The sequence below is a fragment of the Ranitomeya variabilis genome, chromosome 8 (genome assembly GCF_051348905.1).
Source record: "Ranitomeya variabilis isolate aRanVar5 chromosome 8, aRanVar5.hap1, whole genome shotgun sequence".
Taxonomy (NCBI): domain Eukaryota; kingdom Metazoa; phylum Chordata; class Amphibia; order Anura; family Dendrobatidae; genus Ranitomeya; species Ranitomeya variabilis.
This window is the reverse complement of record NC_135239.1, coordinates 107,841,731-107,858,016: the sequence shown is the minus strand read 5'-3', so window position 1 is coordinate 107,858,016 and position 16,286 is coordinate 107,841,731. Positions and strand designations below refer to the sequence as shown.

General features: G+C 44.6%; 1 protein-coding gene across 1 annotated transcript in view; it reads left to right on the top strand.

The window, feature by feature from the left end:
- LOC143788702 (flavin-containing monooxygenase 5-like) overlaps window positions 1-16,286 on the top strand; it is a 233,255-nt gene that overhangs the window by 5,289 nt on the left and 211,680 nt on the right. The window contains exon 2 of the mRNA XM_077278533.1: window positions 15,539-15,727. Coding sequence (XP_077134648.1) covers window positions 15,539-15,727 — 189 coding nt within the window. The remainder of the gene's footprint in view (window positions 1-15,538; window positions 15,728-16,286) is intronic.

Genomic DNA, 16,286 nt, shown 5'->3' with positions numbered 1-16,286 from the left:
CGCATACACGGGCAGGCAGTTGGATGGCTGACATGGAGTTGTCTGGTGTGCAGTGGTCCAAGCTACAAGACCTCTGTCAAGTCCTTCAGTGTTTCGAGGAATGCACACGGCTGGCAAGTGCAGACGACGCCATCATAAGCATGAGCATCCCACTAATGCGTCTGCTGATGCAAAGTTTGACGCACATCAAGGAGCTGGCGTCTGCGGCCGAGGAGGAGGGAATCCTTGATGACAGTCAGCCATTGTCTGGTCAGGGAACTGTCCAGGACGAGGTGGCGGTCGAAGAGGAGGAGGAGGAGGAGGATGATGGGGATGACTATGTATGGGAGGAGGATGCTTCTCAGGGGCCACTTGAAACTGGTGGCGTTGCAAGGTCAGGTACAGGTTTCTTGCGGGACACTTGTGATGTGGATTTCCAAGAAAGTGCTCCTCAACCCAGCAGGACCAGGGAATTGACACCAGGAACATTGGCCCACATGGCTGAGTATGCCTTGCGTATTCTAAAAAGGGACCCCCACATTGTCAAAATGATGACTGATGACGATTACTGGTTGGCCTGCCTCCTGGATCCACGCTATAAAGGGAAAATGCAAAACATCATGCCACATGAGAACCTTGAGCAAATATTGGCTACCAAACAAGCAACTCTTGTAGACCGTTTGGTTCAGGCATTCCCAGCACACAGTGGCGGTGATGGTCCTCACACTTGCCGTAGGGGGCAACATGACAGAGGTGCTAGAGGTGCCGAAATCCGAAGTGGCGTTGGACAGAGGGGTTTTCTGACAAGGTTGTGGAGTGATTTTTCAATGACCGCTGACACAACAGGGACTGCTGCATCTATTCAAAGTGACAGGAGACAGCATTTGTCTAGTATGGTTACAAACTATTTTTCATCCCTTATCGATGTTCTCCCTCACAGGTCATTCCCCTTTGATTACTGGGCATCTAAAATAGACACATGGCCCGAATTGGCAGAATATGCATTACAGGAGCTCGCTTGCCCTGCTGCCAGTGTGCTTTCAGAAAGAGTCTTCAGTGCTGCTGGTTCAATACTGACCAAAAAAAGGACACGTTTGGCTACCCAAAATGTAGATGATATAACCTTCATTAAAATGAACCAATCATGGATTGCCAATTCTTTTGCCCCACCTTCCCCTGCTGACACCTAGCTTGGGTGATAAATGACTCGCTTTTGCCCACCTCTTACTGACTTTGCCAATTCCTCCATTTGCAGCTGCTGAATGTCCACCATAGGCCATTTTTATACCTCCCTAAATGGGCTGACTCCCCCCACAGGACCGTGGTCACCACTTGGCGCAAGCACCCGTGCAAGTGCCGTTTGCCTGGACAGGTGGGTGCACCCACTCTACCTTTACTAAACAAAGCTGAGTTTGAATCTACAGGCTTTCGGCCTCTATCAACAATATGAAACTGCATTTGCCTTGTTCTTGGTTTGGGCCTAGTTATGACTGCTGCTGCCTCTTGGTTTCCTCAAAGAAACAAAGCTGAGTTTGAATCTACAGGCTTTCGGCCTCTATCAACAATATGAAACTGCATTTGGCCTGGTTCTTGGTTTGGGCCTAGTTACTTCTGCTGCTGCCTCTTGGTTTCCTCAAAGAAACAAAGCTGAGTTTCAATCTACAGGCTTTCGGCCTGTATTTAGAATTTGAAACTGTATTTGGCCTACTAGTTTGGTTGGGCCCTACTAACGGTGTCTGCTGCTGCTTGTTGTTGTCCTCCACTGAACAAAGCAATGCTGCCTGTTTACTCCTGTAACCAATTTTTTCCTGCTTTTAGCCTCCTTTTTTATTTTGGGCCTATATCTGTGTTTCCTCCTCATCCTGCCTATTACCCAGCCACTGCTTGATGGGTCTGCTGGTACATTCCCCTTGCACTCTACACAGCCAGAATCTGACCCTGCTGAAAGTCAGGTCCCCCTTCCCGCATACTATACCACCTTACACGGGGACAAAGAGGAAGGTGCATATGAAAGTGCAGGTTCCTTCATCAGGTGGGGGGGGCATACTCGTTGGCGATGTCACTGTCACAGGGCCCGTCATAGTACGCAAAAGTGTCTCTGCCGATGGGAGGTGCCCCCGCCGTCAAACACAACGCCGTACTTTGAGGGGCCCTGTGCCAGTGGCAATGCGAACGAGTGTGCCCCCCTCTGCTTGCTCATGATCACAGCACTTGCAAAGTTGAAATACTTACCTCTCCCTGCTCCACCGCCGTGACGTAGTCCGCGTTTCCTGGGCCCACGAAAAACTTGAGCCAGCCCTACTCCCCCCACAACTGTTGCCAAATGACCCCCAAATTTTCAATGGCTAACTATTATTATAAGGTAAATTAAGATTGACAAGCTTAAGTAACAATAATTGATGTTTTTGACATTAAAATGGGCTCTGTAGGTGTTTTCCTGTCCTCCACTCACTGCCGACTTTTATTCCCCATTGACTTGCATTGGGTTTCGGGTTTCAGTCGGTCCCCGACTTTTCGCAATGATCGGCCGATTTCACCCGACCCGACTTTTGACAAAGTCGGGTTTCGCGAAACCCGACTCGATCCTGAAAAAGTAAGTCGCTCAACCCTAGTCATAAAGGTATGTCAGGAGACTGCAGGACATAGGTCGGTGACTCATTTGCGATGAATCCGCATTCATCGCATAGCACTCGGACCAGGATTCATCTATGGGGCAGCTCACATCAGCGTTTTTTTCCTCGGCCGTTTGCAACGTGCGAGTGAAATTGCGGCATGCTGCGACTGTCCCCGACACTCGTCCGAGACGCGTCTCACTCGCACCCATATAAGCCTATATCTTCCGAGTGGTGTCCGATATACGCTGACCTCGGCAATGGAGGAGATGGAGAAATTCATTTCTCTGCCTCCTCCACAGCTGTGGTACAATTCTTTCTGTGCGAGAGGCTCCGAGCACAGACACATGACACTCGGTTCCCGCTCGCAGCAGAGCAAGAGCAGAGAGTCCTTAACATTTCGCATCCGATGCTCTCTCATCAGATGCCATACGCTAGTCTGACCCTGGCCATAGACACACATCTGGGACTGTCCTTGTATCCTGTACGATTGGGACTAGAGATGAGCAGATCGATTCACAAGTCTCCTGTCCAGCTCAGTGGTACTTGGTGGCTGGACAGGAGGCCTGCAAATCTCTTACCTTCCAGCATCCCCGGCTCAGCTTTTGAGTAGCAAAAGCTAGTGAACGGAACGTCATCTGTGCTTCATGCTCATCATGCTCTAGTTGGGGCTTATTGATTTATTTTTTGTTCATCCATAGTTATGGCAGCCATAATTTGCTAATTTTTACATAGCTTTACTGTATGACATCGGGTTCTTTGTGTCTGTAAAACCATGTTCACAAGTTGCATAAATAAAGTTTCCTGCTTTCTGCAGGTGTCCACACCAAATCACACAATAACCACCCTCTGATTATTGCAGTTTTGTTGCATTTTTTATGCTGTGCTTTTAGTGCAAATGTGAAGCAGTGTTTTTTATTTTTTTTTATGTAGTACAGAAAAACTTTGATTCTGCATTTAAAAAAAGAAACTGCAGTTTTTTGCTCCTCTTCTTCCTAGATAGAGCCATAACTTTTTTTCCATTAATATGGCCATGTGAGAGCTTGTTTTATGCGGGATGAGTTGTACTTTTGAATGACACCATTTGATTTTACCAGAAAAATTGAGAAGATAGCAGCACACCACTAATGAAAAAAACTTTATTCCGGCGTAGCAAGCCATATTAAAAACATGAAAATCCTTATGCATTTCAGGTGCATGCAGCACCCTTAGGGTACGTGTCCACGATCAGGATGGCCGGCGGTATTGCCGGAGTGGCGAAGCTGCTCGGCGCTAAGCCCCGCCCCCTTCTGGGGCGCGATGATGCCGGATGTGTTAACTGTACACATCCGGGATCATCGCTCCCCTCGCCATAGGGCCCTGTGTTATGCCTTGCGGGGACGCAGCGTCCCCGCAAGGTATTCGGACATGCTGCGTTCTGAAAAGACGCGCAGCATGTCCGGAGTCGCAGGGAAGTCGGATGCGTGTTTCCACGCATAGTGGACACGGGATTTCATAAAATCCCCTCCACTATGCTGGAACATCTGGACGCTGCGTGTTTGACGCTGCAGCTCGGCGCAGCGTCAAACACGCAGCGTTAACTGACCGTGGACACGTACCCTAAGGGGTTAAACAGATTTTTACGGTGCAAACACTGATTGTGGCTGATGCAGCAAGTTGTCAGCTATAGTGTACAGCCGACAGCTGCTGGATTGCCGCAAGGCATATCACAGGGCGCTATGGGAGAGTTAACACATCCGGCATGATCGCGTCCCAGAAAGGGGGCGGGGCTTAGCGCCGAGCGGCTTCGCCGCTGCGGCGATACCGCCGGCCATCCTGACAGTGGAAACATACCCTTAGGCATAGGATATACAATTAAAATCACAGCCAGAATAAATATCAATGAACAACCAATCAACAACAGATGACAAATAATTACATATGCACAAGGTGTGTTTGCAAACACAGCAGCAAAAAAAAACATAGAAAAAAACAGATGAAACATAATAAAAATTACCATATCATGTACTGGAAAACGGGGGGAAAAATTCCAAGTATGGTGAAACTGCAAAAAAGTTAAATTCCACAATATTTTTTATTTACTTTTTGCCATGTTCACTAAATGCTAAAACTGACCTGCCATTATGATTCTCCAGGTCATTCTGAGTTCACATATACCAAACATGTCTAGGTTCTTTTTATCTAAGTGGGGAAAAAATCCAAAGTTTGTTTAACCCCTTAATGACCGCCAATACGTCTTTTAACTGACCGGAGATATAAGAGAATAGCCTCCCCACACAGGTGACAATCCAGCAGCTGTCGGCTGTACACTATAGCTGACAACTTGCTGCATCAGCCACAATCAGTGTTTGCACCGTAAAAATCTGTTTAACCCCTTAGGGTACGTGTCCACGGTCAGTTAACGCTGCGTGTTTGACGCTGCGCCGAGCTGCAGCGTCAAACACGCAGCGTCCAGATGTTCCAGCATAGTGGAGGGGATTTTATGAAATCCCGTGTCCACTATGCGTGGAAACACGCATCCGACTTCCCTGCGACTCCGGACATGCTGCGCGTCTTTTCAGAACGCAGCATGTCCGAATACCTTGCGGGGACGCTGCGTCCCCGCAAGGCATAACACAGGGCCCTATGGCGAGGGGTGCGATGATCCCGGATGTGTACAGTTAACACATCCGGCATCATCGCGTCCCAAAAGGGGGCGGGGCTTCGCCGCTCCAACGATGCCGCCGGCCATCCTGATCGTGGACACGTACCCTTAGAGGCTGTCAATAAAGACTACACCCTTATAAATGGTTAACAGAGTGTGGGGGCTTCCTCTTTATCTCAAATGGTGCTCTTGGATCATGATTGTGTGGTCCTGATGTTTGCCATGGCTATTCATGACCAAATAGCGGCCTTAGAGTCTGCTAGCTGTGGTAACCTGTTGAGAAGTTAGAGGCATTTAGGTGGTAAAAATACACATTTTCATTTCTGTCATACCACTTTGCATTAATTCCTGAAAAGCACCTGAAGGGTCAATAAACTACCTGACAGCAGTTTTCAATATGTCAGGGGGTTCTGTTTTTTAAAATGGTATCACTATTGCGGGTTTCCAATATATAGGACCCCTAAAGTCACTTCAAACATGGATAGGTCCCTAAAAAAATAAATTTTGTACATTTCCTTGAAAAAATGAAAAATTACTGCTACATTTTTAAACCTCCTAAAATACTAACAAAATAAAAAACACTTTACAAACGGTGCAGATGTAAAGCAGAAATGTGGGAAATGTTATTTATTAATGTTTTTCTATGGTATGACTATCTGGATTAAAGGGATAATCATTCAAAGTTAGAAAATTGCTAATTTTTTAACATTTCATTTTTCTCAAATTTCTGATATTTTTTATAAATAAACACAAAACATATTGACCTAAATTTACCATTATCATAAAGTATAATGTGTCATGAAAAAACAATCTCAAAATCACTGGGATATGTTGAATCGTTCCAGAGTTATTACCACATAAAGTGATATTGATCAGATTTCAAAAATTTGGCTCCGTCACTAAGGGGTTAAAATTAAAAAAAACCCGCCATATTCCGAAACCCGTAGTGTCTCCATTTTTCAGGGGCTAGGTGAGGGCTTATTTTTTGCACACCGAGCTGATGTTTTCATCTATACCATTTTGGTGCAGATACAATATTTTGATATCCCGTTATTGCATTGTATTGCAATGTTACAGGCAACCAAAAAACTTAATTCTGGTGTTTTTTAATTTGTTTTTCTTGCTATGCCATTTACCATTAATTGTTTTTATATTTTGATAGGCCTTTCTGAATTCAGCAATACCAAATATGTGTATTTCTTATTTTTTATTTTACTTCGAATGGGGCAAAAAAGGAGGATATGAACTTTTTTAACAAAAATGTTTAGATTTTTAAAACCTTTCTTTTTTACACTTTTTACTTGCTTCAAAACTTTTTTTAGGAGACTTGAAGTTGCGATCTTCTGACCGTTTGTGCTACACATAGCAGGGTTTCAGAATTGATCATCTACTATTATCATAGCAGATCTGCAATGAACAACCACGGGGGGTTTCTACAGACCCAGTTGTCATGCCAACTCAGCACCCCGTGATCATGTGACAAGGGCACTGATGGATGGAGCGATCATGTTAAATGCCGCTGTCAGAGATTGACAACAACATTTAACATGTTAACAGCCAGAGGTGGATCGCGATTCCACCCAAGTCGGCTAGGGGCACATGTCAGCTAAAGAAATCAGCTGTCCTGTGCCAGAAAATATGTGGGCTCGGCTATGGAGACAGCATAGAAGGGGGAGATATGGCTTATATGTAAGTCATATATACATGAAGGGGTTAAGGGTCACATAAAAGCCTCTAGAGGGAGAAAAAGAACTAAACTGCAAGAGTCCAGCAGCGTCTTTGAATGCACAGTGGGCAGGAGATTTTTTAATAATTAAATATAGAAAAATATCATTCACGGCATTATTTTATGCTCTTCATCAATCACCATGAATAAGTTGATCAATGTACTCTGTGGGCTGTTATTACAGGAACACTGAATATGTTTGTTATTTGTTAATTAGTGATATTTATTATTTTTTTTTTAAAAAAGTGCATTAAAAAAAAAGTCATTATTGTACTTGCTCTGTTTTTTTTTGTAATTCTATAGGAAGAAAAAATCGTTTTTTTCCCTCTAAGGCTGCTTTCACACTAGCGTCGTCTGGCAGCCGTCACGATGCGTCGGCGCGACGCATCGACGGATGCATCGAAAAGACTGGAAAACGGATACAACTCTTCCATTATTTCGGCAGATCCGTCGAAAAACTTGATCCGTTGCATCCGTTTTTTTCATTTTTTTCCATTCGTTTCATCCGTTTATTTTACGGATCCGTTTTCCATGCCTAAAAGTGGGAGTCTCCTTTTATGTGGTTGGCTACTGGAAAATAGGGAAAACTATATACAGACTGTTTTTACAGCCCATCTTTGAAAGGGTTTAGAGAAAGTGGCAGAGATGAAGGGAGTGCTTGTGAGCATTGCGAACGTGGTTACCGATGTGATTTTTGAGACCAATCGGCTGGATATCATGGTTCGGGAGCAGGAGGCGGCAGCAGAAAGACGAAGGATGCTTCAACCTCACAGACTATGGATTCATCCCATTAATGCACTGCGGATGACCCGGGGCGTCTATTCCACTCTGTACATGGCATTGCGGCAGAACCCGGAGAAATTTTTTAATTATCTTCGGATGAGGCAGGAGCACTTTGATTTGTTGCTGGAACAAGTTGTGGATGTCATCCAAAGGCAGGACACACGCATGAGGTTTTCCATTTCACTGGCGGAGCGGTTGATGGTGACCCTGCGGTAATTAAATTTTATAAATTTTTTTTTTTTTTTTACATCATTGTTCATATTTATTGCCATGTAAACATATTTCAACCTATGGAAAACCACATCAGCAGTGACCATGCTCCACAAAATACTGCGCTGAAACACTGCGTAGCATTTTCTGTAGCATGTTAATATTTTTATGGTTTCGGGCCATTCCCAATTTTTAAAACACCTGCAGCAATAGGAATGCAGAGATGTAAAAATGCAGTTTATAATGTGCACTGCAACAGCCCAAAAAATACGCGGTGGCATTTTTTGAAACTTAAATAAAAAAATGTGTAAAATTGCTTAGAAATGTTATGTTGGGGTCTTAGCAATTTTTACTTAAATTTTTATTTTTGTTTTTCACAGCTTCTTGGCTACAGGAGAATCCCTAACGTCACTACACTACCAGTTCCGCCTGGGAATATCCACCATTTCCAGAATTGTAAAAGTTACCTGCATGGCTATATGGGATACCTTGCACACGGAGTACATTCCACAACCAGCAAGGGACATCTGGCTCCAGAGAGCAGAACTGTTTGAGAAAGGTGTGCCATTTCCCAAATTGCTTGGGTGCAGTAGTTGGGAAACACATCCGTATAGCAAAACCGGCAGGAATAGGCTCTGAGTACTACAACTATAAGAAGTACTTTTCTATCGTACTCATGGCCATTGCAGATGCCAACTGCAAATTTCTGGCTGTGGACATTGGAGCCTATGGTCGGTCCAACGACTCCCAAGTTTTCAAAACTTCACCAATGGGCCGTTGTTTGTATGGAGATATGTATGATTTGCCACCAGCCAGACCACTCCCGGGAACAACTGGACCAGCGATGCCGTATGTCTGTGTGGGTGATGAGGCCTTATAGTTGTCCCCACATCTCCTCAAACCATATTCAAGCAGAGACTTGACCCGAACTAAAAAAGTGTTCAATTACCACTTAACAAGATCTGGAAGAGTGGTGGAGTGTGCATTTGGCATTCTCACTGCAAAGTGGCGCGTGCTGCTCACCGCCATAACACTGCACATACGAACAGTGGATGAGGTTGTGAAGGCCTGCGTGGGCCTACATAACTTTGTACTTTCCAAGGAGCCTGTTTCCGTGGAAGATGAGGACTTGGAGACCACCCTGTGGGATTACCACAGCAGTTCTGTACGTTCTGCCGGTTCTGTTTCCAGAATGAGGGACAACTTTGCTGAGTATTTTGTTTCACCTGTGGGCAGGGTGGCATGGCAAGAGAACATTGTGTGAAATTTTATTTCATTTATTGGTGATTAATGTTTGTGTGTGTGTACAAAGTTTTTTTTATTGATACCAATGTAATAATTAGTTCCAAAAACTTTGGTATATTTTGGGTAATAAACCAAATGTTATACCTTTCTAACGTGTGATGTGTTTTTATTTTACATTCATTATCATATTAAATGAAGGCAGTTCACAAACAAATTGTCGTCAAACCAAACACAATTTTATTAAACATATAACAACGTTAAATCATTGAAAACCTTTTGCAGTAATTTTTTTTGTTATACAAATACATTTTTGGTCAACCTTTTTTTTAAGTTGTAACCCTTTTCTTTGTTAAAGCTTGATTTATTAAGCATTTTTTTTGGGGCGTAACACTACATTTGTTATTTTTTTTTATTTTTTCGGTTGGTAAACCGTATTTTTGGTACCCATCTAGTTTTTGGTTCTCATTTTCTTTGATCAACTTTTTTTAATAAAAATTCAACATTACACATCGGTATAGTGTTGGGTGGAGATATTAGCGGAGGGGCTGGAAGGTTGGACCACGTCAATAGTTGGGGAAAGCCTACTGGGTCGGGGTGTTGTGGAAGGGGGGGGAAACAGGAGGCTGAGCAGGGGAGGGTGGTGTTGGGGTAGGAGGTATACTAAATGGGGAAGGAAAGCTTGACAAGGAAGAAAACATTGGGGAAGACACTGGGATTTGGGGACGGGATGGGAATTGGGACTGGGTTGGGTATTGGGACTGGGTTTGGTATTGGGCCTGGGGTGGGAATTGGGACTGTGTTGTTTGATATTGGGCCTGGGGTGGGAATTGGGACTGTGTTGTTTGGTATTGGGCCTGGGGTGGGAATTGGGACTGTGTTGTTTGGTATTGGGCCTGGGGTGGGAATTGGGACTGTGTTTGGTATTGGGCCTGGGGTGGGAATTGGGACTGTGTTGTTTGGTATTGGGCCTGGGGTGGGAAAGTTGTAGTGGCTGTGTGGGGAGGTGTGGGAGTTTGGCCTTGGGACATAACCCGCAGTAGAGCAGCATGGCAGTCGTGCATTACCTGCATCTGCTGGTCAAGAGAAAGCTTTTCCATGCTCCTGAGCATTGATTGGAAAAAAAGGTTGCTTGGAGCTTGACTTGCATCTGAATGCATCCTATCCAAGTGACTGCTGTTTTCACTGATGCGTAATTGCACCATGTTGAAACCAGCAGTCACTTGCTCTCCCAAAATTTTGAAAGAGCTTTGGAAGGATGCATTCAGATGCAAGAACTCAGGAGCATAGCTCCTTTCCTGACCCCTCTGTCGCTGCCGCCACGAACCTATTGGTGGTCTAGAGGTGGCAGGATCAGAAGGGTGGGGTAAAGGGAACGCTACGTCTTGACCAGCAGATTCAAGTAACGAGGGCTGCGATGCTGCTTCACTGCTGGCGGCGGCGGAAGTGGATGGGGCAGAGGTACCGGAAGGGCCAGACAAGGGGTCAGAGGGGTGGGGTCTACCGACATGGCCATCGGAGGCGGACTCCTGAGAGATCGCCCCAGAAGGGGCCAAGGTAGATGCAGGCACCCGATGGCTGGAGAAGGTGCTGTGAAATAGATTAAAAAAAAATTAATAATATATTGATAGGGAAAAGCCCTGACTGAAACCAAAAAAGTTAGGTACAATTGGCCATTCAATGGGCTGTTGAATACTTACACTCTTTGCAGAATACTTTCACGGAGGAAGGACAGGGCCCGGCCATATTTATATGGAGTCCTTCTTCTTCGTGCTGAGCCACTCGGGGCCTGCATCTCCTCGTTAAATCCCCTCTTGAAGCGATCCCTGAGTGACCACCACCGCTTCTTAATCCTTTCACCTGTAAAGACAAGAATAAAAGCAAGTGTTAATTAAAATACATTCCATTAAGTTCAAAACATAACTGAAAAGTGAATACTTACATTCTTGAGTCTGCTGCCTTGGATCGAGGTCCTCCCGGCAAAACGTTCCAGCATACTTCCTCCCAGAGCCGACGGGTCACAAACGTATCTGCATGCCTGTGGTCACCCATATGCCAGAGCGGCTCCTGCTCGCGGACCTCCTCGATCAAACGGTCAACATCTATCCCGATGATGTCATCCCCGTCCGAGTTGGGAGCACGCTGTTGATATTGTTGAAAAAAAAACATTAATACACAGAAACATAATTATCAATAGAGGAAAAAAAATAAAAAGGAAACTCTCCCCTCGGCGACCGCGGCCACGATTACGTCGGCTCCGGGAGTGGCTGGGTGGATCTTGATGTGCAGCAGACTGGAAAACAAAAAAAAAATAATAATGTTTGGTAGCCATATGTTGTATGTGTACTGTGATGTATGATGAAGTGTTTTGTATGTGTTGGGTGTTCGGTGATGTGTGAAGCTGTTTCGGCAAAACTTACACTCTGTGCGCCCGCTCCTTGTCTTTCTCCACCCCTCTCGTCTCCTTCTGAGAGTCCCTCGGCTGCTTCAGCTTCCTGTGAAAACATAATTAATGCATTTAGTGATTTAACGACATTTTAAGTATAGCACCAAAAACAGTAAAAATTGAAAATTACCGCAACTCGCTGTCGCGTTAGAGAAGGGCTCTCAGAAGAAGACATTGATATTTTTTGACGGTCTACCGGCTGTGGTCCCTTGTGGCTCTGAAAGTATAAAAACCCTTGTAATCTACTATACACATTGAAATTGAAGCTGTAGGGTCTTTAATACTTACATCAGAAAAGCGGCAGTGGTCCCTGGGTCCTAGTCCGGGCGGCGTATGGAAAGCGGCAGTGGTCCCTGGGTCCTAGTCCGGGCGGCGTCTGGAATGCGGCAGTGGTCCCTTGTGGCTCTGCAAGTATGACAAGTTTATATAGTTAGAAACAACCCCCCACACAGATTTAATAACCACCCTGATGACATTATCAGAGCAATGTTCATGCAGGCCGGCAGCGAAAGTTTTGAGATAAACCAGCAAAAAAAATAACCAAAGTCACACCAGTCTTTCAGCTGGATTCCCTACTGCAATAGTATGTGCAAGCTGTAAAACCATTTACCCCTACCCCCACCAAAAATAACCCTCTTGTATAATTGAAAGGCCTACACACCAGTTCAAAATGTATTGATCACATATGTGATTTTAAAAGATCCATTATAAAATAAAATTTGGTAAAGTTATTTACCAAATTTTATTTCCCTTTAAAAAAAAAAAAAAAAAGATGACCTTTAATCTTAACAAAAAAACCAGAACCAACACAGTTTTTCATGTGTGGCCATTTGTACATACACCACTTTTTTTACCTTTGTGAAATGATACTACGGACATTTTTAATAAACTTATTAATTATTTTTAATTTTTTTTATTTTTTTTTATTTAACATCACAATAGGAGCTAAAATGCTCTTTATTTTAAATACAAGTACATCAACTGGAAAGGTTTTCAGCAATCAAACCCCAAATAAATTTGTAGCAAAAAAGCAAAAAACACACGCAATACACATGCTTACACACGCACACACTGAAACCACATGCTGCACAGATCACTCAACTTGGTAAATACATCAGTTATTAAAAAAACATGCACGTGCACGGACGCATGCACCCGCAATCACACTGACACATGCACGCAAGTACACAGGTGCAGGCATAACGCACGCACACACACAAAAGCACACAGCCGTACGCAAACACACACAGATGCACACACACAAAAACACACAGCAGGACAAAAACACAAGACACACACAGACATGCACCCACAGACGACCGCAAAAATGGCTGGAATCAGGCTGGAGCTGGACGCTGACTGGCTTCACAATGGCAGGCCTCATGCTGCTGGAGCTGGACTCTGGCAGGACGATGGCTGGTGCAGGACGCTGGCAGGCCTCTGGCTGTATTCCGGTTTAGCTCTGGCTGTATTCAGTACGTCATATACAGACACAAACACATGCGCACACACACACACACACACTCATGCAGACGCACGCAAAAATGGCAGTAAATACTCACACTGGCTGGAAACCTTTTGCTTCAGGTTCTGTAGCAGGCAGACCTCTGGACGCTGGCAGGCTGGGCAGATGCTGGCAGACCTCTGGAGGCTGGGCAGATGCTGGCAGGCCTCTGGACGCTGGCAGGCTGGGCAGATCCTGGCAGGCCTCTGGACGCTGGCAGGCTGGGCAGATGCTGGCAGGCCTCTGGACGCTGGCAGGCTGGGCAGATGCTGGCAGGCCTCTGGACGCTGGCTGGGCAATCTTGCTGGGGCTAGATGCTGGCAGGCCTCTGGAAGCTGTCTGGGCAGATGCTGGCAGGCTGGGCAGATGCTGTCTTCTGTGTTCTTGCTGGCACATTTGGGGTTGAAGCCCCTGGGGTCAGGTTTATATAGATTTGGGGTTGTCTGGTGAATTGGCAACAAAATCCTGCTTCTGAGCATGCTCAGTGTAAAAAAACGTATTGCAGCGCTGCATTCCGTCAAACGACGTGTCCCGACGCATCCGTCGCTCATAGGCTTCCATTCTAGCCAACGACGCTTGCCGCAGGATGCGTCGCGACACGTTTTCCAGACGCAGACAAAAAACGTTACAATCAACGTTTTTTCCAGACGACGGATCGCCAAGTTTCGACGCATCCATCGCAAAACGTACACAACGCGTGACAATCCGTCGTGATGCGTCGCCAATACAAGTCTATGGGAAAAAAAACGCATCCTGCGGGAGATTTTGCAGGATCCGTTTTTTGGCCAAAACGACGCTTTTCGACGTCCGCAGAAAAACGCTAGTGTGAAAGTAGCCTTAGGCTGTGTGCACACGTTCCGGATTTTTTGCATTTTTTTTCGCTATAAAAACGAGATAAAGATGCTTAAAATGCGCTTAAAATACACGTACATATGCATCCCATCACTTATAATGCATTCTGCAATTTTTGTGCATATCTTGCGTTTTTTCCGCATCATGGAAAAAAACGCAGCATGTTCATTAATTTTATGGATTTTTTTCGGATTTCCCACTATATTATTGCATCTCAGGACCAAAACGCCAAAATCCGTCAAAAAACCATGCAAAAAACGCAATAAATACGCGAAAAAAAAGCAAAAAAATCCGCATGCAGATTTCCTGCAGAAAATCTCCGGTTTTGTTCAGGAAATTTCTGCAAGAAATCCTGAGTTGTGCATATAGTCTAAAACACAAGTACATAGATTAGTACACAGCCATGTATTTCTAAATCTCTGCAATGCAGCTTCATATATACAAAATCCTCACATTGTATTCAGTGTAGGCTGTGGCTCTTTGTTTTAGCTGCTGAGTGCAGTGATTTAGGTTGTGAATTCAATCACTGGGGAGAACAGATCTCAAAACATAATTATTTTTTCATTACTTTTTAGTAGTTTTATAGGAACAAAAAAAAATCTGACACTTTCACCTCCAGAATACAGGGACATAGAGATGCATCTGTTCATAGCAGTGTATTTCTATGTAATCAGTCTGTGGGTTCAGAACCTGCAGTGCAGCTTCAAATATACCAAATTCTCCTATGCAGACCTAAGTTTGCTGTGGCTCATAGATTGACTTACTGCCTGCACAGATGGCGGTTATGAATTTGATGTCTTTAAGGACTAGATCATAAGATAATTATTTAATGTAAAGGTGTGCAAATAATGACCCCCCTCCCCAAGGAGGAGGAGCTATGAAGGGATTAAGAAAAGTCAAAGAGAAGCATGAGAGGAAGTCAGGACAGCATCCTGACCTGTAGAGCCTGATGTCTCAAAGCGGGACCGTTCTGCTAAATCTGGGATGATTGGCAGCTATGGTTCCAATATTTTTGTGTATCTATTGTAGCATACATTTCAAACCTGATTGACTATCGTGGGATTTGAAGCACCACTCCAGCATTTGTTTTTTTTTACCACTGGGGTGGTGCTGCTAATGTAAGTTCCCTGTCCTGTGCCACCATCTTGTGACTACAACTGCAGATTGACTGGAAGTCAGAGGTAACTGCTGCAGCCCATCACTGTGCTCTTGGTTCTGTCGATGCATAAAGCACAAACCGCTGAGCCGAGTGATTGGCTCCAGTGGTCACATGCGCTATAGACGTGATGTCACCAGTGCAGCCTGTAAACAATCACTGGAAGCTGTGGAGGAGGGCTGGCACCGAAATGGGGATTGCTTAATAAAGCTCTATTGTGTTTTTTTGGTTTTTTTTTTTGCTTTTTATTTTATACAAGTGATAGCAGACATGCTTTAAAAAAAAAATCTATAAACAACAAAGCCATTTGACACACACAGACTATTAGATTACCACAGTTTTAGAATATAGATTATCACAATTTAACTTTTTTTTTTTCTTTAGGAAATTCCAGAGGATTCTAGAGCCAGTATCTACAAATCTGTTATTATAAATACATCAAAGGAAATGATGTGCTTCAGTGATTACCCGATCCCAGATGACTTCCCAAATTATATGCATAATTCCAAAATTATGGACTACTTCCGACTGTATGCAAAACATTTTGACCTTTTGAAATACATACACTTCAAGGTAACTATATTCCCTTCTATTTGTAACTGACTGTACACATGAAGTTCTTTTCAATGCCAGACTTGCCTAACAATTCTTATTTTAGAATTTTAGATTAAAAATGTTAATATACAAGTATCTACAGCAGAGGTTCCAATCTTAAAAAAGGGAAAAAGCGACACTTTAAAGGGCACATAGGGTCTTAGTTGCTAACAGAACTCAAACTTTTTCAGGAGAATTTTCCCGTCTCCCATGACAGCACACCTGAGAGAGGGATCCGCCCAGTCAGGACAGGAAACCTACTGAAATAAAAGGGCGGTACCTCTCCCTCGCTTCAGTTGGGTTTCCTGTCCTGATGGGAACCCCTTGTGCTGAAGAACGGCGGTTCATTTCTGTTGATAGAAGATCCACTTACCCGCTCCTGTCCCGGCACTGGAAGCACAGGCAGGGCGCCTGTATGTCGGCCTTCAGGAGCGGTAGCGCCGTTCGCAGATCCCATAGGGCTCTTGCGCACGTGCGGGCGTCGGTCCGGCACAGTCCGGACTCCTGGGGCCGGTCTCTGTCCGCCACGCCGCTCTCT